At 37.5% G+C, this 27,965-nt stretch overlaps 1 protein-coding gene across 9 annotated transcripts in view; it reads left to right on the forward strand.

Annotated features, from left to right (window-relative positions):
• UNC80 (unc-80 subunit of NALCN channel complex) overlaps window positions 1–27,965 on the forward strand; it is a 223,535-nt gene that overhangs the window by 161,944 nt on the left and 33,626 nt on the right. For 4 of the 9 annotated variants that reach the window (XM_089672076.1, XM_089672084.1, XM_089672093.1 and 1 more), the window contains exons 47-62: window positions 558–699; window positions 1,827–1,923; window positions 2,040–2,210; window positions 3,589–3,681; window positions 3,772–3,990; window positions 4,116–4,316; window positions 6,101–6,224; window positions 6,429–6,554; window positions 8,383–8,506; window positions 10,873–11,079; window positions 12,123–12,307; window positions 12,488–12,653; window positions 14,536–14,715; window positions 14,934–15,072; window positions 21,408–21,464; window positions 27,879–27,960. In XM_089672076.1, the coding sequence (XP_089528202.1) occupies window positions 558–699; window positions 1,827–1,923; window positions 2,040–2,210; window positions 3,589–3,681; window positions 3,772–3,990; window positions 4,116–4,316; window positions 6,101–6,224; window positions 6,429–6,554; window positions 8,383–8,506; window positions 10,873–11,079; window positions 12,123–12,307; window positions 12,488–12,653; window positions 14,536–14,715; window positions 14,934–15,072; window positions 21,408–21,464; window positions 27,879–27,960 (2,313 nt within the window). The remainder of the gene's footprint in view (window positions 1–557; window positions 700–1,826; window positions 1,924–2,039; window positions 2,211–3,588; window positions 3,682–3,771; window positions 3,991–4,115; window positions 4,317–6,100; window positions 6,225–6,428; window positions 6,555–8,382; window positions 8,507–10,872; window positions 11,080–12,122; window positions 12,308–12,487; window positions 12,654–14,535; window positions 14,716–14,933; window positions 15,073–21,407; window positions 21,465–27,878; window positions 27,961–27,965) is intronic. The other 5 variants (XM_089672101.1, XM_089672110.1, XM_089672147.1 and 2 more) reach the window with 2 other exon arrangements.

Raw genomic sequence — 27,965 nt, forward strand, 5'->3', positions numbered from 1 at the left:
GAAGCAGTGACCAATCATAGCAGGGAACACATGGATCCAAGGCTATCTTGACAATACATCTCTTTTTAAATAAATACTGTATATGTATTCTGTGTGAAATAAATTCTACTGTGAGAGTCATCATTTGAGGATGCCAACAGTCATGAGTGAATTTTACTCTCCTAATTTTATGTTTGCAAGTTTCAGGCTATTCTAAGTATGTTCTAATATTGTATCAGGTAGTCAGCTGAATGCTGACTCCTGTCAATCCTTTTTATAGTTTTGATAATGTGACTGTCCAGTGAGTGTTTTTCTGGATATTGATAAAGATGCAGGTGGTCAGGACTTAAATCAAACGCAGGCTACCCTACAGTATATTTTTGGTCTTTGGGTTAAAGCAAGAACAACTGTAGGAAAGCCATGAAAATATGGAGAGAATATCTATACAAATATACTTATTTATTCATAACATATAAAGATCTAACACATTGCTTGGTATTTTAGTGTCAATTTGGAAATTTTATTTTTCATTATATTTGTACTGTTTTTATCTTCTGACCCAACACGTTAATCTACAGGATGGTGTAAGCAGTAGCTCTTCTAGCAAAGGTGTGTCTTCTCAGTGCTTATTTGACCTTCTTCAGTCTTTGGAGGGAGAAACACCTGATAATCTCGATATCCTGGAACTTGTGAAAGCAGAGCGTCCCCTTAAATCATTAGGTAAGTATACATACAACATATACAAAACATAGAAAAACTTTTTAAAGAATGGAATAAAAAAAAATGCAGCTTGTGCTTATGACTTTTCAAAGTAATTTATTTTAAAGACCTAAATGAGATGTTGTCGCCATGCCCATTCAAGGTAAAGTGACACTATCTATGTAGCGGGGCCCCCAACATGCTCATAGCTATCTTGCTATTGCTGCCTATGTAACTTTTTCTGAATCCTCAGTTAGCAAAACTACATGGTGTGGGGAGCATGTGACCTCTGTTCAAGTGAAAACTCAGTTTTAGCTGGCCTATAGAGCCACTGAGAGTCAGATAAAACTGTACACATACATTCAAACATGATCAAACAGAATATAACAAATTTATAAAAACTGATTTACAGAAAATGCTTCAAAACATAAAAAAGTATTTGTACATTACTCATTATTATTTTCAGAAAAATCACTCTGTTTTTCTGACACTGTTATCACCTTTTTCTCAATTGCAATTTTCATTTACTGATGCTGACCTTGCATTTTTGTCATTAACAATACTTTTTCTTCTGCCTTTGACACCCCTAGAAAGACCAAACTGCTCCCTCCTTGCTTTCTTCCGGCCCACCAGGGTGTCTGGCTGCTCCTGTGAAGCCTCCAGTTCAGTATAAGTGACAGCAAGGACCAGGCTGAGTTTGTTGTGCCTGTTTGGTGCATCAGAACTCACTATTATCTCTGATACTGTGAAGGCACTCTCCCACACACAGGAGTAGATTTACTAAAGTTGGTGAACTCAGAAACTGGTGAAACTGTGCATGGTAGCCAATCACCTTCTAACCTCAGTCTATTCAATTAAGCTTTGGCAATAAAACCTGGAAGTTGATTGGTTACTATGCAGAAATGAGCCTGATTTTGCACTCTCCAGTTTTAGTAAATAAACCCAGCTTCAGATAATGGAAGGTTCATGTACATCAGCCACTCTGCCTTGGTGATGTCAGGACCAGTACAGATCCTACTACAGAAAGCCTCTGACACTAAAGGGTTACCTGATGACAAGTTCTATTTAAATAAACAATATTTCTTTGCCAACTGCAGTGGGAGAACCAACAGTTAACCAGCTTGTGCTTCAATTATATTTCCATCTAGATTTCTGTTATGGCAATGAAGACATGGCATTCTCCATCAGTGAATGCATAAAGCTGTGTGTAACAGTGGTAGCCTATGCTCCAGAGTCATTTCGCAGGTACCTAGCCTCTGCTGAATTAAATAGATTTTAAGTGAATGGATGGGACTGGGAAATTATGTAAAATTTTTACAAGAAAAAAAATGGTATCAGTTTTCAAAATGTTCACTTCTCAGCCTCCAGATGTTGATGGTGCTAGAAGCTCTGGTTCCCTGCTATTTGCAGAAGTTAAAACGGCAGACATCACAGTTGGAGACAGTGTCAGCGGCTCGTGAAGAAATTGCTGCCACTGCTGCCTTGGCCACATCACTTCAGGCTCTTCTTTATAGTGTAGAAGCTTTAACAAGGTAAATAATATATTATTTAAAAGAGGAATTTCTAGTTTCTGGCCCCACATGTTTTTTTTACAACTCCTTGCTCACTTTTGTGTTTTAGTGTTTCTCTTTCCCAAAGAAAAGGATGATTCTACCCTATACTTTTAAACTCATTATACATAAATAAAATGTAAAGTAGTTTGGGGTATATTTCTTCTTTATGTTTTTTTATGGCCAAAATTTAAAAAAATTTCAAATTTAAACATACCTCCCAACATCTTAAGCTGAAAAAGAGAGACAATGTGCAAATGGAAGATATGTGCCATACAGATTGCAATGCTCGGGAGTGTGTAATGACACCCCCCCCCCCTCCTAGTTCCTTCTCATCACAGACCCCAAGTACCTATCACCCCCTCAGTACAGATCCCCATCCCTGCCTACAACACAGTCCCCTTTCCCCTTAAATTCACCCTCCAGTTGGTGGAGATCTGACATCTGGCTGTGGCAGAGGGAAGTCTTCCCCTCAGTTGTGGATGTGAGGGAGCTGAGGAGGTGCCTCCCTCTGCTTTGCACATAAATGAGCCAGAGGGAAACCCTGTCATCAGATCATGTATACGCAAATTACACAACAACCAAATTAATACTCAAATAGTGCAGCAATTTGCATATGAAGAAACTTTGGCCACAGTGTACAGCTTTTGGGGGACTCAGCTGAAAAGGTCCAGGACTGTTGGGAGGTATTGATAAGTATATTTTGTTCTGTTTTTGTTAGGTAAATATATTTTATTGCAAATTAAATATTATGTAGTATTTCATCAAGCTAGCAGGTGAAGCTATCAGCTTCTTTTCAAATTCTTTTATCTGACTCAAGTTTTGTTGTAAAAAGCCTGTATTCTACATAGCTGTTTAAATTAAGCTGAAATTTACACAGAAATAAATGAGTCAGAGCACTGACTTGTTGGATAGATCATTCTGAGGTTTTAGTGAACTGAAACAAACCAAAAGATGGACCACATCTGCTGTACTGTCTTTTATGTTAATCCATGAGAATCCTTTCTGTGCATATATTCCCAACTTTACCATAATGAATATTCTTATGAAAAAAGTTAAAAATAATTTTAAAACTATAAGGGTGATTTACTAAACTTGACAGTGCAATATCTGGTGCAGCTGCATGGTAGCCAATCCGCTTATAACTGCGGCTTGTTCAACTAAGCTTTGAAAAAAAACCTTAAAGCTGAGTTGCACTAGATATTTCACTGTCCAGTTTTAGTAAATCAACCCCTATTTCTTCAATCCTGCACATACCAAAAAAAAAAAAATATATATATATATGGTAAACATTCTCTTGAAATGTAGATTTTAGATATTTTAACACAAAGTCAAAATATTAAATCAATAATATTTTTAGGCCCATGACAGCACCTCAGATGAGCCGAGGTGATCAAGGCCACAAGGGAGCCACAACAGCAAACCACACTATGTCAGCTGGGGTCAACCTGAGGTAACAATTAATTTCAACGTGTGATACCACTGAATATAAGTTACTTGTACAATATCAAATAAAAGGTTAAATCAATACCTTGTTTTCCAGAGATAATCTTCACCTGCTGGAAGAAGGTCAGGGACTACCCAGGGAAGAACTGGATGAGAGGATTGCTCGAGAAGAGTTTCGGAGGCCACGGGAGTCTCTGCTCAACGTCTGCACAGAGTTCTATAAACACTGTGGTCCTAGGCTGAAGATTCTGCAAAACCTGGCTGGAGAACCACGTGTGACTTCTCTGGAACTCCTGGATGTGAAGTCACATATGAGGTCTGGATCTTACTGAATTGCTGGCTGTTCCAATTCAGAGATGATGAATAATAGTGCATCACAAAATTGTCATAAAATTTAAGAGTCCATAACCAATTCACCATTTTTTTTGTCTCCAATTATAGGTTGGCAGAAATTGCCCATTCACTCCTGAAACTGGCACCTTATGACACCCAGACTATGGAGAGCAGGGGGCTCAAGCGTTACATCATGGAGATGTTGCCCATTACAGATTGGACAGCAGAAGCCGTGCGGCCAGCTCTTATCCTCATCTTAAAGAGACTGGATCGTATGTTCAATAAAATACACAAAATGCCAACTTTAAGGTGAGCAGATAGCACAGAAACATGCATTGAGTTTCTGATGTTGCAAACCTTGAAGTAAGGGCATAATGCTTGATTACTTTCCTCTACTGCTGTCCACAAACAAGATTATGGTGGTTTCTCTGGGCAACAGCAGAGGAAAGCAACGTATGAAAAAACAAAGGTAGGTAAATTCTAGCTATAGGCACAGTCTTACTATTTAGGCCACAATTCAAAACTAGTTACATGCTCTTAAAGTAATATAGGATAATTTTGATGGATGCTGTTTAATAAATTATAGCAATACAATAAAAACTTTTTCAGGGAGAATGTTAGCATGAGTACACTATGCATCCAATATCAAAAGACAGATAACTTAGCAGATCTTCTCTAGCAGTCAGAGTAAATATGTTGATTCAGTGTGATACTTCTCAGTAGTGTGAGAGCTTGCCTCTTCCTCCCTACACACTCTTGTTGGCCCATTTCAATAATGAGGGGAGGGCAAAATCAATTGCCTCTAGGAATTTCCAGAGCTTAGCTTGTTCAGTCACCCAGCATTCAGTTATAGCAGAAAGGAATGATAGCTGCTGCAGGTATGTGCAGGTACCTGTGTGTGCCAGCATTTTATGCCTGCTTGCAGTTCTCTTTTTTTCAGTAACAGAGTCCCTATAAAGCAACCTTTAGTTACAGGAAAGTTTGTAAATTTCCAGGGGAAGCATGCAGCTTTAGTCTTTCTTTAGAATACTATGGGTGCTCCAAAACCTGGGGTACCTGGGATGAAAATCTCAGGTTTGACAAGGAAGGTCAGGAACATGTCCACCTTCCCCCAGAATTTGACACATTTGGTGCAATTTCTAAAGAAATCTAAGGCTTTATGAAAACACCGGTTCCTGCTGTACACCACCTATGTTAGTTTATCAGTTTTCATGTAAGTCCAGGCAAACTTTAATATCTGAAGTTTTCCTTGTCGGCTTATTGACCTTCTGACTCTTTTGCCATGTGCAGTGCAGTGTACTTTCAGCAGAATTTAATTTATTTCATGGAATTGCTCTAATAGCAGCTTTATAAGAACATCTTCATTTTCATTATCCAGATTAGGTTAACACTATAATTCTAAAATTAACAAGTCATCTATCCTTGCAGATTGTTATTATTTTTACAAATTCTAAAGCTGAGCTCAAGGAATTCAGCCACTTTCTAAAATCTGTCATGCCACCTCGTGCAATTATCTCTTATATTTACAACTGACAGTTTTACTGATAGCCGGGAGTACAGTGATACTGACAGGAGTGATGCTGACAGGAGTGATGCTTCTCACACAGCAGCAGCTCTGCCCACTACTCCTCCCCTCCTTTCTCCATTCACAGAAGGCTTTGTATTTTGTGAATGGGTTACTGTAATACAAAGCATTCTGTGATTGGACAGGATTGGGAGAGGAGCAGACAGAGCAGCTGCATACAAGTCTGCAGAAGCTGAAACCAGAAGGTCCAACATGGTAGCACCAGAAGTATAGCGATAGCTACGCTCCTGGTGCTCAGTAAAAATGTTATTTGTAAATGAATGAAGTAAGTCCACAAGGTGGAATACACCTGATTCGACTTAACCCATACTAATCTGGCATATTTTAAAAAGAAGCTGATTTCCAGGAGTTCAGCTTTAATGAGCTGTTAGTCTAGTTCAGAAGACTTTTTATGAATATTTATTCACAGGATGATGTTTGTGCTCCAACGAGTCAGATCTCAAATATAGTTTTGAAGCCTCATTTTGCTGTTTTAATTTCTCTAACCTTACCTCCTGTTGTATTGCAGGCGACAGGTTGAGTGGGAGCCTGCCAGCAATTTGATAGAAGGGGTTTGTTTGACACTTCAGAGGCAGCCAATCATATCCTTCCTGCCTCACCTTAGGTCACTGATCAATGTGTGTGTGAATTTGGTGAGTAGGTTTGTATTGGAGGGCCCTCCGTTTTGTAACTGGGTCACTGTCCTACACATCTGTGATTATTTCCTGCATGCTCCGTGGAGCCCTGTGTGAGGAAGTACTTCAACGTGTGTTGTTTACATTCAGCGGTGTTTGTTTCCTGTTCACATTATTTCCATTTGATCTAAATGCCTGACCTACATTGCATTTACTTTACAGGTAATGGGTGTTGTGGGTCCCTCTAGTGTTGCAGATGGATTACCTCTCCTCCATCTTAGTCCATACCTTTCCCCTCCTCTACCCTTCAGTACAGCAGTTGTCAGGCTGGTAGCACTGCAGATACAGGTTAGTACGTGGCCTAGTTTGTATATAATTACATTTTTAATTTTTGATGATACCTCAACTACGTCTTATGTGTGTTGTGAAGACCTACAGATACTTTTACCCAGGACCTGCTTGCACAGCTCAGTATACACTCTCAGCATACACTCTCAGCACAATGTCATTGTGCCAGGATGAATGACTACTGTGTGCATGTGTGGGGGTCCCAACATCCCCACCAGCCCATCAAGAGGCTGAAAACCCAGAAAAAGTCTGGGGAGAAAATCCCTGCAAGGTACCCAACAGTCTCATCGCTGGAGCAAAGGTGAGTATTCTGTTGACTGTAGTTCCACTTTAAATGGATTCTTGTCATTAAGCTTTGTGTTAAAGGTAACCTATAAAAAAAATAGAGGCTACCATTGCTTTTTCTTGAAAATTACCAGATTTCAGCTGTTAAGTGGTCCAGTGGCTTTGATACTATTAGAGATTCTGACCTGAAACAAGGATACAGATCAAGTGTCCTAACTTCACTTTGACCTTGTAATCTATATGCTTGCTCCAGGTTAAGCCCCATACACACGATCAGAAAATCTTATAAAAAATGTCATTTTCAATGGGTTCGTACAACGATTTGGATTGTTAGTACACAGCAATCATCTGAAATTACTCAAAGGGACAAGAAGAAAATTCTTTGTTGTAGATACCAGACCGTTCCATTTTCATTTAACCAGTACAGTTTTTATCCAAAAATACAATACAAATACATTAGAATACATTACATTACATCACTTTCGAATTTTTATTCTGTCATATAAGAGTTTTAACTTTAGTAACCTCTTCACTTTTGATATAAGGCTCTATGTACACTGCAGCTGATAAACTCACGTATAGGAGTTTTCCTGCGTTTTTTTTCAGAAGCACCTGAACTCTCCCTAATGTTTTCCTATGTGTCCATGTACATTATGTCGTTTACAGTCATTTACAGGCAGTCGAGTGTACAGTCTGTAACTGCGTTTCTAAGCGTTTGGAAAAGTTTTTTAACTCTTCCATTTCCAGATGCTGTCCAGAGCCTTTTTTCATCAAGAAAAATGCATGCAAAGCATTTTCCTGGTACTCAAATGGACCTGGTACACCATACTTTGAGGTTTCGCATGAAAGAAAATATGTTAGACACTGCTGCAATAATTTCTGCACAGAAATGAGCTTGAACACATCCAAACACCACAAAAAAAGACATCTAATCTCAATACTGCTCTCTCTGCTTCTGCTCTCTCTATTTCTCTCAAAATGTCTGAAATAGTTCATTTTTTGCTGTTTTTGCAGTGCATTCTGGGCATTTTGGAAGGTCTCCTGAGGTTATCTTTAAAAAACGCTTCTAAACGCAAATGCTCATAAATGCGCATAAACGCGGTATGCAAAAGCGGCTAAACAGACTTTTTAACCTACATTTTCCAGCAGTCAGTTTCCATCATTCAGAAGTGTTTTCCAAACGTCCCATGTACATGGAGCCTAAGACTAGCATGCAACAAAACCGGACAATCATTCATCGGATATTCTCAACGTGTATTCGGGGCTTTAGTGGTTTAAGAAGTACTGAAGCCAGAGATAGCCAGGAAACGAACAATTTCAAAAAGAGGTTGGCAATGGCAGCACCAATTATCTAAGCACAGGATCCTTTATGTCTGTGGGGGCATAATCTTACACCCAGCTCCTAGTTGATCTGAGATTAGGTCGTCAGTACTTGATGTATGAAATCTTTTGTGACATTATATTTATTTATACTAAATCTATAAATTCAACATTTTATAAATAACCTTTTTATGTGATGCTATGATTTATGTGTGTGCTTTAGGCTTTAAAGGAGGATTTCCCCTTGAGTCATGTGATCTCACCTTTCACTAATTTGGAAAGACGCGAGGGGATGCTTCTCAACCTGCTAATTCCTTTTGTGTTGACAGTTGGATCAGGAAGCAAAGGTTTGGCATATATGACATACTGTATCATTCCATTCTTTTTTATTGCTTATCAGTTCTTTGTTAATTTTATTGCTGTCATTTTTACTAGTAGTTTTTTTTTATAATGTCAATATCTGCTATGGAACTGTGTAGAATAAAAAACTAAACATGAGCCCTTTGGTACTTGAAAACCAAAAAAAAGCAGAATGAAAATGAATGCTGAAGATTTTCTTAATATTGCTGTGCACCATTTCCACCTCCAGACAATTAAGCTGCTAAGCAGCACAATGATATAAATCATCCAAAAAATATATGTTTCATAATGTGCTGCGCTATTATGAAAATGTGCAGCAAATATCACTTAAAGTGTTACTAAACCCACAACAGTAAAATCAGTCTCTGTATGCAGTAAATCATGCTTGTTATACTCACTGTGGAATATAAGGTGTCATTCTCCGCATTGTGTAAAAAGGCTGTTTGATCTTGTCTTCTCTGATCCTCCCCTTCTTTTGATGTCTCCAACCATTTGCATAGTTAGAGCAGCAGTGGTAAGTCTGCACATGCTCTGTTTGGTGTGTCTTGCTAGAGAGGGTGCATGTGGTCATCACAGGGCCAATCCAAACAGGGTCAGGGGTTATGCAGCCTCATATGACTTTCAGAGGAGAATGAAAACTTCTATAAGATTAACCAGTGCTCGGCTGAACACTGATAGAAGTTACAAGACTGCTATATACTGCTAATGAAAAAAGGTATTTAGCAGTTTATATCTACTAATTGCATTTCCATGTTCTGTATGCTGTGGAAGACATAATATAGTGAATGCATGCTCATGGGTTTAGTAACACTTTTAGTACCGTCAAGTAAAAAGATTCCATGAATAAGTAAACATCAATATCAAATAAAATAAAATACTTTTTTGAATGATTTGTATCATTTTGTTCATAGCAGCTTTATTATATGGAAATAAACCAGAATGATGGATGCAGTGAATGAAATAAATAAATTAAGCTGCATTCCTTTTTGTCTATCCCTATCATGAATCTTGCAAATGATAACTGTATAGAAACTGCTTAAAAATATTCAAAAACATTTAAGTGAATGTTGGTATTCACACTATAGTACAAGCAAAGTTGCGTTTTTATTAAATACTGTACAATGCAAGGTAAAGTTGACTTATCATTAAAATGTATACTTCATGTAAATCAAATGGTCACGTGTTAGAATTAACTTTTTGTGCAAACTACATGTCTGGGCAGCCTGAATAACATCGTTCCTGACTACCAAGACAATCAAAAAGGCTGCTACCATGTTCTACACAGAAACAATGCCTGCCATAAATTAACTGACATTGTAAGACTCTTTATGATACAGTATGTTGATGTCTTTTACATGTACAGTAAATCTAAGAAACATTTTAAAAACTATACTTACAGTTTAATTTTGTTTTCCCCTTTGTGCACCTTAAGCTGACCTTAGATAGTAGAGGCCAGCTGAATGCACAGAGGTATGGTTAAACCACTCTTAGGCATCTTTCCCATCCAGTGCTTTACCAAATGCAACTGTTTTTGTTTAGCCCAGTGTTTCTCAACTTTTTTTCAGTCAAGCCACCCTCTAAAATTATGGACAGTCTCAAGGCATCCATTCTAAAATGTAAAAAACAATTCTAATAGATTTATATAACACAGCAACACCCACACACGTAGGACATCCAACATTAGAGGTGATTTATTCTTCCAAAGCAAATGCACTTTTGCACATTGGTTCTGACTAGTATTCCAATGGAGGAGATGGACAGGGGAGGGTCAAAGAAGGATGCTGTGCAGGCAACCTACATCCTCCTTATCAACTGATGATGTCATTGGTTGTTAGAACGCCAGCGGCTAGAAGGTTGTAATGGTGCACAATGAAAACCTCTGATTTTGTGTAACTAAAAGGCAGGCTTGTTATACCCGCTGGTTTGTATACCAGTTTTGGGTAATTTTTAGACATTTTGCCAAGGCACCCTTGAAGGAAACTCAAAGTACCCCAGGGTGCCTGGGCACCCTGGTTAAAAGAGGCTGGTTCAGCCTATTAAGCAGGATGGGAAGAATTGGGAAGAAGCACTATAGATAATCATACAAGGCTTTCTAACCTGTCCAAATACAACTGCCCCAGAAAAGGCTTGAAACCCCAGGTATTAGATCATCACCTAGTGAGGCCCCCTGTCATCCAATGTCAGGGAAGACCTTAAAGATGAGACACATCCCCCTGTGTTTGATTGTTTCCAGAAGGATGTTTTTGGAGTACAGATGTAGAGAGGCTTTCTTTTTTTAAAAGCATCAGCTGTCTCAAAATGTTTGCATCTTCTACCTGCTAAGATCTGTTTTGTAATTTCTGCAATCTCTCAGATAGCCCCTGTCTGGAGCAGCCTGAAGTCTTCTTGCTGTTGCAGACTGTGATAAATATTCTGCTGCCTCCACGTATCATAAGCACTTCCCGTAGCAAGAACTTTATGCTGGAAAGTTCACCTGCACACTGTTCTACCCCTGGTGATGCTGGGAAAGATCTTCGAAGGGAAGGACTTGCAGATTCTACCAGTCAAGCTGCTTATCTTGGTAAGGTTCTGTAAGCCAATGGTTTATTTTTTTGTTTACATTATGCAGCCTTTTGTCCCACAACTATCTACGTTCTCATAATCACAAAAAGAATGCTCTTCATACAGCGGTTAAAGCGACCCTGTTACCAACTTAAAAAGGTGCACAGAAAAAGTATTTTAAATGTTTACTTGCAGTGTTTTCCTTTCCATAAATCATTTTTATTAATTTGCAAAATAACTTTTAACTTGTTAGAAAATTAGACTAGTTGACTAGGCCAGGAAGAGACAATTTCCTAGCTGAGCTCCAACCCTACTTGCATATTTTAGGGCCCCTGCCCTTCTGGGAGTGTGTAATTATTTTTTGTTGTGGCCCAACATACCCCAACACCACAAACACACACATACACACTTCAGCTCCCTACATTACCTTATTTTTTGAAGTGGGCAGTGAAGGAGCGAAGGGGGAATACTGTCACTTGAGTAGCAGGTCAGAGTCTCGTGGCACTAAGGGAGGCTTTTACGGGTAAAAACTTGCATTAAATGTAATTAAAAAGTTTTTTTTGTAGAAATTACTTGTCTGGTGACACTTTAACACTGCCTTGGTGGACTAGGAATAGCTATTGTCAGGAGATGTAGACATTTTTTAAAAAAAGCTTTCTATAAACATGCTTCAGTTAAATGTGCATGTTCATGTACTAAGCATACGCCCTTGACTATATCTCATTGGGAAATAATAAAGAAAGTTCAGAAAAGTATATCTGAACAGTCAATTTTTTTGTATTTTTTGTTGTATAGACATACTGTATATAAAGGTCAGGTAGTGATCATACTATTTCTATGCATAACTGAAGTATGTCAGATTCCATAATATGCTGGTCATAGAGCACCAGTTACTGTATAGATCAAAATAGAGATTCCATATTGTTCACGTCAGTTCTGATTTGCTACAATAAGAGGTCTCAAGAAAAGGTTAACTTTAGCTGAAAATGGAAAAAGCCTTTAGGAATGATATTTAGCACAATTCTCCACTCTCACCTCAATCATTTATTCTTTTTTTTACAGCTCTGAAGGTTATTTTGGTCTGCTTTGAACGCCAGCTGGGAAGTGAATGGTATCAGCTTAGCCTGCAAGTTAAAGAGATGGCTCTGAGAAAGGTGGGGGGATTGGCTCTCTGGGACTTCCTCGATTTCATTGTAAGAACTCGGATCCCAATATTTGTTCTCCTTAGACCTTTCATCCAGTGTAAGGTGAGCAAATGTCTAATGGTGAATGCTATTGTTGGAATATTTCAAGCTTTTAGTTCAGGTCAGCTCTACGTTTTTCATAGCAAAGTCAAGTATTTTGTTCTAAACAGCAACATTTAACTGTGTCTATATTTTGAAAATATTGGTTTATAAGGATGAATTTTTCTCCCACTCCCCCACTAGTTGCTAGCACAGCCAGCAGAGACTCAGGAAGAGCTGAGTGCACGACAGCACATTGCAGACCAGCTGGAGAGGCGTTTCATCCCTAGACCTCTGTGCAAGAGCTCCCTTATAAATGAATTCAATAATGAGTTGAAGATCTTGAAGGAGGCAGTTCATAGTGGTTCAGGTAAGACTTGGACAATCCTAAATGTGCATTTTAAGCATCATGTATAAACTAGACATCCATTTAGTTTAAAAGAGAAGTGCGGGAATCAAAATTAATAAACATTTATATTCAACTAGATGACTGCAGCATTGATCCAAGCTGCAGTGTTCCCATGCTGTCTCTACATTGGGAACCAAGCAATCAAAGATTACTGATTGCTCAGTTCTCACGACCTCTCTGTTCTCTGCCCCTCCAGTGCTCACTGGAGTGCCAGGCTGTGGAGGGGGCTGGAACGGCTGGCTCAGGCTATCAGCAGCACACTGAGAGGCTAAGCCAGCTGCCAGTCAGGCTTCTGGACAGATCCCAATATTATTTTTGGAATCCCTGGACCAACTCTGTGACGTCAGCTGACAGTAGACCTTAGCACACTTTAGTAGTGCAGAACTAAGTGCACTCCTGTGACCCACAGGAGAAGTATGGCCAAAAGAGTTTTGGCCATACTTCACCATTAACATAGGCTAGCCTAAAACTGGATCAGCCAACACATATTTGTGGATCTAACTATGGAAAACTTGCTATGCGTTAGCATTTTCCAATCATGCTCCTTGAATCATACACCAGGAATGCATTATGAAAGGCTTTGCTTAGTGGAATTTTCTCACTGCCTACAGTGTTTCTAGCGAAGCAAACCTCTTACTTTTTCACGAAAAATGTATAAATTTGATGATCTTAATATTCACATGCATCTGATTCACTAGATATTAGAATACAAAGCTAATTTCACAGTATTTAAACATTTTAAAATTAGGTTTTATTTTTTTACCATCATCTGCACATTTGTGTCCCTTTTAAAAGAGAGCTGTGGGTGTGAAGAAGGAAGAGAGAGCTATAAGAAGGTAGATTATAAAGCAAATTAGAAAACAGTCAGCATGTTAATACTAAGGTGGAATGAATCAGCAAGTAAATTATAGAAAGAGGGAAGTGAAGCAGATATTATATAGAAAGTTAATAGAGGAGAGCAGAAAAATATAAGGTAAGAAGTATACAGTCCGGTCATGGCTATCCGGTGAGTTTTCTGTGGTGAAGGTGGTGGTACGTGGGTGATTCGTATTCACTGAAGAACTGAGGATTATTGCAATGGAATAAGAGTACTTTACACTTCACAGTTTACATACACTTTATCGACATTTGATTACTTTTAATTTTTTTGTTCATTAACACAGGATATTTCACTTTGTATCTTTTTTATATATTGTGTATGATATTTTGAGTTGCTTTGATGCATAAGGATTGTGGATTATTTAATACCTAGTGCAGCTACATTGGGTTACACATAGATCCACACATTGAAAGTGTGGTGGGAGCAGCAGCTTGGTCTGGTTTGCTATACATATTTTTATTGTGAATTACACTTAGAAGGAGGGCACCTGTGGTGTGGGTTTGTTGTTTTAAAAAATGGAGTGTCTGCTAAATACAAAAGAAAATTTAGAAGAGATTTTGCTGAACTATATACAACGTATAAAACAGACACCACAGAGAAGGACCATGATTGTATGAAGAACTTTCTCTGCCCATTATAGGCAGAGAACAGCTTTGCTTTTGAGATTGTTCATTTTTTAGGTTTGCCATCGGTTTATGGTTTAGATTTGCAGCTAGGGTTATCTTTAGGCACAAATCATGTTTGTGTGTTTTAATGTGGTGAATATTTTTTAAATCAGCTCACCTCATATTTGAAGAGTTTCCAAAAGTACATCCATGGCACTAAGACAATTTAGATACATTTAAGATTTTATCTGACATTTCTGTTATAGCTATTCTAGAATATATTCTGATTATGTTGATTTGCAAATGGTGGAAGGTAAAGAGGCTCTTATCTCTCTATTTGTCTAACTTCTTTTTTAAGCATATCAAGGGAAGACATCCATCAGCACAGTTGGGACCTCCACCTCTGCTTACCGTTTGAGCTTGGCCACAATGTCTCGCTCTAACACAGGAACTGGAACAGTGTGGGAACAGGACAGCGAACACTCACAGCAAGCCTCACAGGACACACTCAGTCGCACTGATGAAGAGGAGGAAGAAAGTAAGTTGAAGAGCCCAGTAATAAGGAGCCCAAGCAGGCTATTTTAGCATAAGTGGATATCGGACAGCATATTCAATAAATAACTATTATTTATTCTTAAATTTATTTTTACATTTATAATTATAACATTCCAACATGGGTCAGTGTTTAAAAACTTACCATAGGTTCTCACTTTTCCTAAGCTACTAAAAAAAAATTATTTCTTTCTGTCCCTTTAGATGACTCTGTGAGCATGCCCAGTGTGGTAAGTGAACAGGATGCGTACCTCTTGAGTGCCATTGGTAGAAGACGTTTCTCCAGTCACACATCCAGCATGTCTGTTCCCCAGGCTGAGGGTGGCATGCTTCCCAGCCAAAGGTAAACTGTGCTGTCCATCCATCGCATAATTTCTAAAATTTATATAATGGAAATAGCTGAACCATGTCATGCTTCTGGTGCAATATGTTTTCAAGAACATTATATAATGGCAAAACATTTTTTTACGGTGTTCTCTGTGAATCTATGGCTCCATTGACAGTTAGTTTTTTGCATTTATTCTGCATTATTACAATGCCAAAATGACTAATTACAGAGCATCTGGAAGGTGTGGATGTAAAAATTACATTGTTACAGGTATCATCTACAAGACAAGCTCTATAAGGGAGCTGTGCATGTGTCAGTCTTACTAATTTGAAAAATTATTTAATTATTCAGCAAACTGCATGTTATGATGATTAGATTAAATGGGAATATTGCAAGATCATCATTAAGAACATTATAATCAAGACTTGTGAGCTGCTATATCAGATACTTCGTGCCAAACCAAAATACAATTTAGTGGATCGCCTACACCTAATACATACAAATGTGCCTTCTACATATATTACCAAAATGTGCCGTGTTACACTTTTACCAATAGAATTCATAAATATGTGCAATTTCACTCAAATAATATATAAGTGCAATTTTACATAAATCCACTATATAAATAATAAAAAATTGTCCATATATAATTCTTCACAATTCTTGTGTTCTCTTTAATATTTATATTTAGTGCTTCTTAATCCATCTTCAGTGTCAAAATTCACTTCAAAACCTGTGCACCCCCACCGGTTGTGCTCTCACCTCAAATACATGACCAAACCGTTAAGTGAGGTCATATAAAGCTTGTGTTCCTTTAATTGGACCAAGTGTGGATGGGATGGTATTCAGCTGAATAGGATCCCGTTCGCTCATCTAGCGGCTCTCCTCCATCGGTGGGTATGTTAAGAGAATAACCAGATCATAGTGCTTTATCCTTAAACACTCATTTATTAGTATACAGTAGTACACCCACATGATCAATATACAGAAGCGCTTTGTGCAATAAATTGCTTCCTGAATTTTAGCAGTGGTGATAACCTGTGTGCAGCCAGCTGGTCTCACTATAGAACCATCGAGCATCGTAACGTAAAAGCCCCTCCCCTACGCGTTAAGTCACTTGGCTTTATCAGTGGGAATGATTGGATGACACTCCGCTTGTTAATCTTTATAGTAGCCATTTTATAGTAGCCTGCATGGCATCAGCCATGTCTCAACAGTCTGCTGCACACCAAGCAAAAATCCGACAGCACTGCCACTATCAATTCACAGTACAATGACTATCTATTGTTTTTAGCTAACCCTTCTCTAGAATTAGAGTTTTATATCGAAGTTTACATCCACATATAGTCCGGGATGCCAACTCTTTACATACTGCCTTAGAGCCATTTTATAGGAGCCTGCATGGTGATTGCCATGTTCCTGTGATCTGCTAACATTATACAATAAACCAACATCTCCGCTGTTATTAAGTTGCTAATGCATATTATAAAACTGATACATATCTATTGTGGCTAGCCTCATAGTTTTATTTAGATTTTATATTGGTGTTCAAATCCACAAAGTGTGCTGGACTGCTGTGTATCACCATACCACCTACTCTGGGATGTGAGCACCGCTACCCACTGCTGCAAAAAAAAAAAACAAACAAAAAGAACAGCAATAAGCGTGGGGTAATATTTGATGGATTATGTACTATTGTAAACCTACCCCCTTAATGAGTGCAATTAATAATTAAAAGACCAATATTTATTACAATATACAAAACAAAAATTAAACTGAGATTAAATAAATTAAATTTAAAATATGTAAAATTTAAATAAAATAAAATATTAAATGATGTTTAATAAAATTTATAAAAAAAATTAAGTTTTTAATAAAATATTTTAGAAGGAAATTTATGAATTAGCATAAAGATTGGATACACAGATCATGCATATCCAGCTAATTTATACAAAATATTTGTTAAAAACTAATCATAAATAAATATTAAAACATAAGCAAAATGATATCTCACCCCCTGTTTACTAAGTATTACCAATGAAGCATGTCAAGTCAAACTCCTTATTAAGACCCAGTGGTGCCAAACATTTAATTTCCTAAATCCACTTTGATTCCTTTTTGCTAACTTCCCTGATCTTGATATCTCCTCTCCAGTGACTTGTGTGTTTCTCTATACCCCAAAACTGTAGTTGACTGGCATCTTTATTATGTGTCGTATGGAAGTGCAACAAAAAATTATGATGTTTGTATCCCCTGTTAATATTATAAACATGTTCTTTTATTCTGTTCTTTTATTCTGTCCTATATTTGAGATTGCAGGGACATTTTAGAGCATACACCACTCCTTTAGTTTCACATGATATAAATTGTTTAATAATGTATTCCTTCCCTGTGTTTGGGTTTTGGAATGAAGATCTTCTTTTGAGATTATTTTTGGCCCTACTACAGCTGTAGCATCTCCCACATGCGTAGAATCCTGTGCCTTGGAAAAAAGTGGGGTTGGGTATTAGGTTAGGTGGTTCTATAACATTTTTAACTAATTTATCCCTTAAGATCCCTTGGATTAAGAAGCACTAAATATAAATATTAAAGTGAACACAAGAATTGTGATGAATTATATACGGACAATTGTTTGTTATTTATATAGTGAATTCATTATTAAGAAGAGTTTTGTTATGGCTGTCAGCACCAGCTTGGTAAACGTATATTAAACCGCAAGATCTCTTAAGACAGTGACTCATATAAGACAAATTAGGTAATTTACATCCTGAAAAATGTAGTATATGTATTTCACTATTGTAAAATTACAGTAATGAGGAGATATGCCTTTTTGCTTTGACAAAGCTATTATTATTATTGTATTGACCATTGTGAAATAGTTCCTCTGATTTCTCAGCTGTAAATTACTAAAAAAAAAACCTGTGTTACAGGTTACAGCATTTTTTCTTACATCGTGCAAATTTCTCTTTTTCAATTAAATTTCCTGCCAGTAATCTTTATTGTCCTATAAAATCTGGTTCCATGTTACAGTTGTCAGAAATTTAGTTTTACTTGTGTACTAATGTTCATTAGCAGAGGTAGACAGTCATAATATAAAGAACAGTTCAGGCAACTGCATCATGGAAAAGCATGTGTTTCTTGTTTTGTGAGACAACTTAGCTGGAACCAAGAGAAATCTTAATGAGTAGGGACTGTTTTAATTTGATTCACTGTATTTCTGCACATTGATTAGGTATACAACTGCAATTTATGGCTGTTTTCTATGGACAGTTGTTACTAATTCTTCAAGTCCTTGTGCTTATATTAGTTGTATTTGTGTCTGCTATTGCTTACCATATACAATTTACAGTCTCACATTTTATTGTTGATATTGAAATCATTTGTGTAACAGAGGATAGCTCTTCATGTCTGTTAGTGTTTAGGTGCTCTACTATAGCATTACATTCATGATGGCTATCGTATTATTAAAGCAGCAGAGCTAACATTTTTCATGTTTCCAAAACTGTCCTATTAACTCTATGATTTCAGATTGAATGCCAGATATAATTTCTGGTCAAGAGCTATTGGTAACAACCAAACGACCACCAGTCATAAGTGCGAGTGATGTAAATGTGCTTTCTGTGCAAGTTTGTAAGAAAAGTCTTTAGAGTAGAGTCACAAGCCATCTTAGGTGCTTTAGGTATGTTATACAGAATCCCCCTAAAACATTCCTGCTGGAATAGCATTAGCCATTTCTAACAAAGATGAGCTGGATACAATGGAATCATTTTATTGGCTACCTGGACAAGGAACTCCTTAGAATTCTTTAAGAAGAGCTTGATCTGTGCTTAAAAACTTTGAACTGCCATTTTGTATGGCTACTTTTTATCTCCTGTGCCATAGGCGGATTCAAACTTACAAAGATTGATCTTCAAGGCCATCGACACTGCAAGTTATTTACTCTTTCAAGTAGAACCAAAAGTAATTAAAAGAACCACGTTACCCCAAAATACATGTGAAATAGATACTTATACTTTTCACAATGTGTATGTGAGATTACATAGAAGTCGTACTGATAAGATAATCTGCTCAGTACCGAAAAATATTGCTTTCACCCCTCAAATACCTGTTTTAAGGATCTTCTCTTTTGATATTCTCCTGAAATTTTTCAAATGTATCTGTAGATGCAGAACCCCTGAGGATAGAAAGAAAACTGTCACTGCTAACTTACAAGTATGCAGAATGAAAGTTGAAACTCTTCAGACTTCCAATTTACCAACCTAATAGAAAGATGAGGGATGACACCCATATATATGCTCCTCTCCTCCTGACATACCCCTCTACTTAAACCACTACCCTTGGTACCTCTCCACCACTCTGCAAAGATTTATATTTATTGAAATACAATTCAAAAATGTTAGCCCTACATATTGTAAATGTATACCTCTCACCATTTTCAGTTATATTATAGCTAATTGCATCATCACAATATACAGAAGAGTTTAAAATTTTATATATTTCACAACATACTGTACATTATATATTGCAAACACCTTACTGAACATTTGTAAAACCTCTCTGGGTTTGGCCTAATGTAAACTTTTAATAAAGATATATTGAAATACAACTTTTTAAGCTTCACTGGCTGCAGGTTTGTTTCATGTCAGTGACCCACTAACCGATGGAACTAGAATCTGGGTTACAGCCCAGAGCCTGCACTTTCAAAAACAACTCAGCAGTGGCAACTCCTATTTTTCTAAACTTGATTTCACTTCAAATCCTTTCTCATTTGAACCAACTCATTAAAATTACATAAGTTGGGTATAGTGGCCCCTAACTGGCTTCTGCCTAAAAAGAAGCACACATGCTAATTATCTCACTGTGACCAATACTGGAATCTGGGATCCAGAATAAATAATTTATAGAAACCTCATAAGCCACTAATATGCATTTATTGCATAATACATAAGCTTTCCATGATGCAATGCAGCCACATGATGTTATATTTGCTGCTGGTCTTGGAATCAGTACATACTGCTGATTGAAATATTAATCAAGTGTTGTATGACCAGTAATAAAATCACTACAGAATGCACAAACCCATGTTAAGGCTTCATGATCAGCGATTATTAACAATGACTGCTCAAGCCCTGAAGAAGGGGGAGGATTTTCCTCTGAAAAGTGTTGGCTTCATCTGATGCTCTTAACCATTAAATGTTTCAAAAAGTCCTTTAAGTGAGATGTAACATTCAAGATCACCTGATGAGTGCTTTCTTGTGTCACTGTCAGAGAGGTGAAACCTAGGACCAGAACAGGGTCCACCTCTATTAGAGTTCAGTCACAGGTTTGCTTCTTTTAAGGAGGTATCATCTTACAACAGATCCATCAGAACCAATTTTTACTTCTATCGGTCCAGCGCCATCACACACACATCATCTCAAAGGGTTTATATTTCTGTCCATCCAGTCTTGAGATTTGTGCAGCCCTATCAGAAAACATAGCTAGACAGGTGACATGACTTTTCTCTACTAAAGTTAATAAAAAAAAATAAAATAAAAGTAGGGCTCACCCCTGTCCCCAGCCTATGACTAGACAGTGAAGGAGCAGCAGCAGACACATAAGTTCATTGTTCTGGCTTTTCTTCCTATCTGTATATTCCTTGTCAGCACAAATGTAGTACACCACATCTAGATGGCCTCAAAGTTTTTTAGTTTTTATAACTGCCTGGTGTTTGGCATTAACTAAACAGGATCAATGAAGCTATTCCTTTTACATTATGTTGTACTTGTCCTTTACAAAATCCTGGACTACAGCTTTAATGAAAAGATCTGGAAAGCATATATTTTATTTCCCTTGAAGCCTGGATGATAAATAGCTAATGTACTGTATGTATATGTCATCACTATGAACAGAACAAGATTTCTGTAATCTATTCTCAATTATGAATGCATGAAATTTAAGTGACCATATGAAATTGCCTCATGCATTAATATGCATCCACTGATGTGTATGATACCTTGAGAAAAATGATTTCTGAATTGCTGTGTATTGCTCTAGTACTGCTGCTTTAATGTCCAGGTCATGGACCATAAACTCTTGCTCGCTCTCCTAATCTCCTGTATCTCCTCAGTTCCATCAATGCATTCCCCTACGCCCTGAGCCCCCTCTTTTCCCCGACTCTTGTAATTTTTTTAAGTGTAGAATGCCAAGAACCATAAATGACTTGCCGTTGGTTTGTATGTTAGTTGAGTTCTTTTATTTAGAAGTTTTTGTTCATTTTTATATTTTTGCATGCAGATTTTCTGTTTGTTTTTGTTTTCTGTTTGCTTTTTCTATCCCTTCAATGCTTCATCTCCCTCCCCCTCCTGCAGCGAACCTAATGTTCTTGACGACTCCCATGGGCGTGATGGCGAGATCAGCCTGTCTAGGTATGAATGCTTCCTGTCTGTCATTGTGATGTAGGAGGGAGAGAGGATGGAGGCCAGAATGCAAAAAATGTCCTCCCTCTCACTCTCATTTTGTCTCTCTGTTATTCTCTCCATTGCCCATTTTGTCTGGACGTAAAAGGTGCAGATCCCTCTCTGGTCAGATCCGAGGGTAATATCTATTATATTTATTATTATAGTAACCTGTACTCAGTGTACCATAACAATCTGACAAAATATATTTTATGCTTTTTGCATTTTCTCTATATTAGTTTATGTGGTTTTACATAAAGCAGCTTGTCTCTGACCTAAACCAAAAAAACAATTCAATACAGATAATATAAATAACCTGCCAGTATCCTATATTTTTGTGGAACTCAGGTTGTGGGATCTTTCCACCAGTGTTCCTAGCTCTTCTCATTGTATCACTACAGCCTTTACAAAGAAGTACCACTCTTGCCACTTGGTACTTCATTTGCTTTTCATTACAGAAAAATGCATCAAGATAAGTGACGCTTTAAAGGCTAAAGACATCATAAAGGCCAAAGAGAGGCAGCAAACTGGAAATTTTAACAACACTGGAGTACAAAACAAGTAAAAGAAAAAGTAGGAAATGTAATTCATTCTTGTCCACATGGGTCATCATGCAAGTTGTGATGATGTCATCTTATCGTATGAGCTACAAAAAAAAAGCCAAACTGTCTCCTATAGAAATCTACTGATGAAATGATTTAGTAAAAGAAACCAGTTAAAAAATAGATGTTTCATTGTAAAATCTTGCAGTTTATTTGCCGCATTTTATCCTGAAAGTTCTTAAGACTGGAGGATTTGGTTGTCATCATGTATTCCAAATTGTATTGTTGAATTGCCATAGTGCACTTGCCAAATATGAAGATCGAATGGGTTAGACAGGCCTGTACCCAGCCCAGAGAGGCTTTGCACCTTTCACTATTCAGGCTTGTGATCTGCCCGCTGTAGACTGTGTAGTTAGAAATATGTTTTATCTCTCACCTGTTCCTTCCCAGGGGTCCTTAGTAGTGATTACAAAAAGATATGATGAGTGTTGAACTTAGGGTTCTACAATAAGAATCCATTAAACACTAAAAATGTTATCATTAATAGAGAGCTATGAGCCTCAGCTATTAGTGTAAGATAAAAGTGAGAGAGAACTAATAAAAACATTGGACATGTGGTTAGGAAGCCACATTCTATGTACCTAGCTATTCCAATATTCTTTAATATGGACAGCCACAGCAGTCCTGGAGCTTGCAGTGGATCACTTCCAGTCCTAAGGGGCTAATCGATTATCTTTATCCCCTGATGCAAAGGAGAAGCTGAGAGACACTGTGTTAGTAATATGGTTGGTGGTCATTGTCTGTACTTTTAAAAAAGTAATATGGTGCACAATCATTAGAACATTTATATACTTAGTATCTCATTGTCATTTCTTCATTATCAATGTTATTGATGTACAAATGTTTTGTGACTTAGAAAACAGAGACTCTTCAAGCATGTGCCTACCACTTACTGACAAAGTGGTCTGGGGCAGTCTTAGAAGAATTTGGTCACCACTCCTACAATTCACTCGAATTGTTTCAAAGTCATTCCGCTGGGACTAATAGTTTCCAGGCTAGTTCATCAACTTATTGTAGACTGGAACCCCAAGTATTACTGTCATTGTTCTGTATTTAAGTATCTGGTTGTCACTCTTCTTAGTTCCCAAAAAGTGTGGTCCGGCAATATACATGTTTTAAGTGTAAATATCTAGGGGATTAAAGGCAGACTTTGACATTCCATATGTGGCTCTGGCTGCTACAATATCCAAACAGAGACACAGCAACAGCTGCCTGGTGCACGACAGGATCCTGGGACCAGGATGACAGTGCTGTTTACCCTTTTGATAAGCGAGTTGCAGTTTTTAAAATGTGAGCTTCCAATTTATGAACTTAATAAAAATTGTTGGTTTGCTGCACTTCAGTGGCGCTTCCCTTTTTCTGCTTGCATTCTGTTTCTAGAGTTCACTTCTAACTCTTGAATAGCAGCCACAAGTTTGAAGCAGACCATAGGAGTGTTTTCCTTGGACTCCACATTGGACTTTAATTGGACTTTCAAGCTGTGTTGTATAAAGGCTTAGCCCTACAGTTTTAATCCTTTATACACCATAAATGCCATTTTATTAGTGAAGGTTTATGTAGAACCAGAAAAATCTCAGGCATTTGTGCAGCAGCCCACATTGACTCAATAGGTGTGATTTACTATAGGTAATAGGTAAATAGGCTGATTGCTTTGCAAGAGAATTTTCCCTTAGCTTACATTCATCATCCAGGCATATCCAGTGCAACCAAAAAAAGTACCATTTAAAAAAAAATGTCCTTGCACCTGCTTGGGTATTCTTTTAAAGTGAATTTTCACCACATTCACCATGCTAAAGGACAATTCCCTTGCAAAGTGAACAACCTATTCACCATTAGTAAATCAACTCAAATGACAAGGTGAAATTGTGAAAAATGTGTCTGAGGTTGTTGTTCTAAATCAGTGTTGCCAACCGCCTGTATTTTTACAGGCAGCCAGTAAAAACCAGGCACTTTTCTTCTGCCCATAAATGTCTATAAAATGTAAAATGTGTGGCTTGGCATTCCAGAGTGAATTTTCATTTTGCAATGGAATTTTCCCTTAAGCACTGCTAATGTCTATCTGCATCCAGTCACGCGCAAGCAAAAATCCTATTTTTACATTTTTCTTGCATGTGATTGGGTTTTCTTTGAAAAGTGAACTGTTACCACATTCACTAAACTAAGGGAAAATTTCCTTTGCAAAGTAAACATGCCATGCTCCTTTAGTAAATCAGCCACACTGGATTTAAGCAGAGATAAATTGCGTCAATACACAGTCTAGAACTATGTTTTTGAACTACAATGGATATAAAAAGTCTACACACCCCTGTTAAAATGTCAGGTTTCTGTGATGTAAAAAAACGAGACAAAGATAAATAATTTCAGAACTTTTTCCACCTTTAATGTGACCTATAAACTGTACAACTCAATTGAAAAACAAACTGAAATCTTTTATAGGGGAAGTAAACATAAATAAAATAATGTGGTTGCATAAGTGTGCAGACTCTCTTATAACTGGGGATGTACCGGTGTTCAGAATTAAGCAATCACATCCAAAATCATTTTAAATAGGAGTTAGTACACATCTGCCACCATTTAAACTGTCTCTGATTAACCCCAAATAAAGTTTAGCTGTCTTACAAAGAACTGGACGTGCCTCCAAAATTGATGAAAAAACAAGAAGAAAACTGGTCTGGGAGGCTGCCAAGAGGCCTTCAGCAAAATTAAAGGAGCTGCTGGAATATCTGGCAAGTACTGGCTGTGTGGTACATGTGACAACAATCTCCTGTGTTCTTCATATGTCTAGGCTATGGGGTAGAGTGGCAAGATGGAAGCCTTTTCTTATGAAGAAAAACATCCAAGCCTGGCTTAATTTTGCAAAAACACATCTGAAATCTCCCAAAAACATGTGGGAAAATGTGTTATGGTCTGATGAATCCAAGGTTGAATTTTTTGACCATAATTCCAAAAGATATGTTTGGCGCAAAAACAACACTGCACATCACCAAATGAAAGCCATACCCACAGTGAAGCATGTTGCTGCCAGCATCATGCTTTGGGGCTGTTTTTCTTCAGCTGGAACTGGGGCCTTAGTCAAGGTAGAGGGAATTATGAACAATTCCAAATACCACTCAATATTGGCACAAAACCTTCAGGCTTCTGCTACAAAGCTGATCATGACAACGACCCAAAGCATACATCCAAATCAACAAAGGAATGGCTTCACCAAAAGAAGATTAAAGTTTTGGAATGGCCCAGCCAAAGCCCAGACCTCAATCTGATCGAAAATCTGTGGGGTGATCTGAAGAGGGCTGTGCACATGAGATGCCCTCATAATCTTACAGATTTGGAGTATTTTCACAGTCAAGATGTGCCATGCTGATAGACTCATACCCAAAAAAACTGAGTGCTGTAATAAAATCAAAAGGTGCTTCAACAAAGTATTAGTTTAAGGGTGTGCACACTTATGCAACCATATTATTTTAGTTTTGTATTTTTACTTCCCTCCACCTAAAAGATTCAACTGAGTTCTGTAGTTTAGAGGTAGGTGGAAAAAGTTGACATTTTAATGGGGTATGTAGTTTTTTTATATCCACTGTATATTGTGATAATCTTAAATGCTGCTTAGAGAACTGTTATACCATTTCCTGATATGCTGTTACAGTATGGTGTTGAGAAACTTTCTAGTTCCTGTGCAACATCAGTGGCTCAATAGAACATTAAGCTATTCTACCTTTTTGATGTTGCTTAAGTGTTTCTGTAGTTTTTCAGTACATCGAGAGTAGAAACAGTGAAGGCCATTTATCAAACAAATTAGGGACATAATGTTCTGCACATGTATTGCAGATCAGGCTTTCTCTCATTTTGTAAAGTACATGCAATGTATTTTTACAACCCCTGCAACTGTAATCCTGAGCATCCAACTGAGACAGCTTGAACTTGAAGCACATACATGCACGATAATGGCACTGCAACCCAATCATGCAATCAGGGCTGGCAAGAGCTCTCTGTTTCCACTCACCATGCCTGACTTGTGGTCTCCACCCAGCAACACTAGAGTCCTTCCATGTAGATAAATAGAGCCAACAGTAACGCAAAAGTGCTAGTGTTGGCTCTGTTTAGAACGTGTACTCGAACGATATAGAGAGTAATTTTGTTCATCCTCACCTGCTTTATCTACATAGACACACAGTTAAGAAGTGGTCTGGGGAAGGCTGATTTTGTCATAGTACTTTTGAGCAGCAGAGGGAGGAATATTTGTGAATCAAGCTGCAGTCTTACTGTGTTCACTATTCACACTATACTGTATATTTGGTGTTTGTTGAAGAGTTTTATGTAAGGACATCGTGCAAGTGTATGAATGTGGAAAAAACAGAGATGTATAATAAAAGTAGTGTGGTATTCCCTGTCTAATAATTGGTCACTTCGTAAACATGAAAATGGTAGCCAATGCTTTAAAACACATACGGAAAATGACTTCTTCAGAACATATTCTGATTTTTCAAGTGTTGACCATTGTCTGAGCATGTCTTGATAAAATGCTTTAGAACATACTAATGTTTGGCAGTAGATATTGTCAAATTACAATGTATCACATACACTCGGAAGTAATAACAGGATTGAGTGTAGCAAAGGGCTGAATGAACAGGGTTCCTCAAGAACTCAGAATATCATGTTTTTGTTTTTTATCATCAAATACACCTGCTCCTTTGTTTTGTCAGTGGGCCTATGTTGAAAGTCTGTGTTCACAGTACCTTCTTATGATCAATATATTTTAATTTTTAAGATTAGCTTCACCATGATCATTACCTAGCAGCGTATGCACACCCAACTGGTTTTATCCAATGACTGTGAAAGCGCTGGTGCTTTGGGAAATCCATTTTGGGTTACCATAGAAGGGGTATACTGCATTCTACTTAATCAACAAGCAAACACATTTTAGTTCAAATTGGTTATTATGTGCATGTTGAATAGGTGCTCAGTGACTGTCCAGATGTGTCAAGGTGTTGCAAAACACCAGCTTGGTATAAAAATTCAGATTTGTAGACTGTTCTGATTTTATTTGGTTTGGCCGAGGATTGTTCCCCTTATAGATGCAACTACTGTTTTGTCCATCAAGAATATTTTTTGCAACAACAGTTCATGCAGCTTGAAATAAAATATATCGATCTCCACTAAAAAATCTCATACTGAATATATTCTGTTACTGGAATGAAAACTATAGTTATAAACTATAGCAGTTTCTGGAAGCAGCTCTTGCTAGGAAATTAAATTATGGCATAACCCTGTTTGGAGTCCTTTACTAATATCAGCAAGGTAATAAATGTACTGCCAGACAGAATTTATGTATTGTAACTTCTTTACTGATATACAGAGAAATACATATGCCTGAGTTAGGTATGTATAGATGTAAAGTTCCATATGGCAAGTTGAGTTTAAGTAAAGGTAGAATGGTTGAATTATGTGCTTAACCTTGTGCAGGGAAGTACACTGGTAGCCATGGACAAAAAATGAGTAACATAATAGAACTATGAGCAACTGTAAACAAACAGCATTATTAAAATTTCAGGACTATTACTACCCCAGGTGACTTTTTTGTAGAGAATCATGGACATGGAAAAATGCTAACAGGTAATAGTTATTAAGGACTCTCCCCTTGGCCACTGTTGTTAAACGTACACTGGATCACAGTGCTTAGTCACCAATTGATGATAAATGTTGTATATGTTTCTGTATACATCTTCCATACGTCTTCCTCATATGTGTGAACATTCCATTTGTTAATACTGTTAACACTCAACAGGGTAGCAAGTGTGCAGAGTGAACCTGGTCACCAGAATCTTCTCATTCAGCCACCATTGGGGAGGAAGAAAGGACTGAGGCAGGTAAG

This window comes from Staurois parvus, unplaced genomic scaffold (genome assembly GCF_062004578.1).
Source record: "Staurois parvus isolate SC_StPar_1 unplaced genomic scaffold, SC_StPar_1.0 ptg000011l, whole genome shotgun sequence".
NCBI classification, from domain to species: domain Eukaryota; kingdom Metazoa; phylum Chordata; class Amphibia; order Anura; family Ranidae; genus Staurois; species Staurois parvus.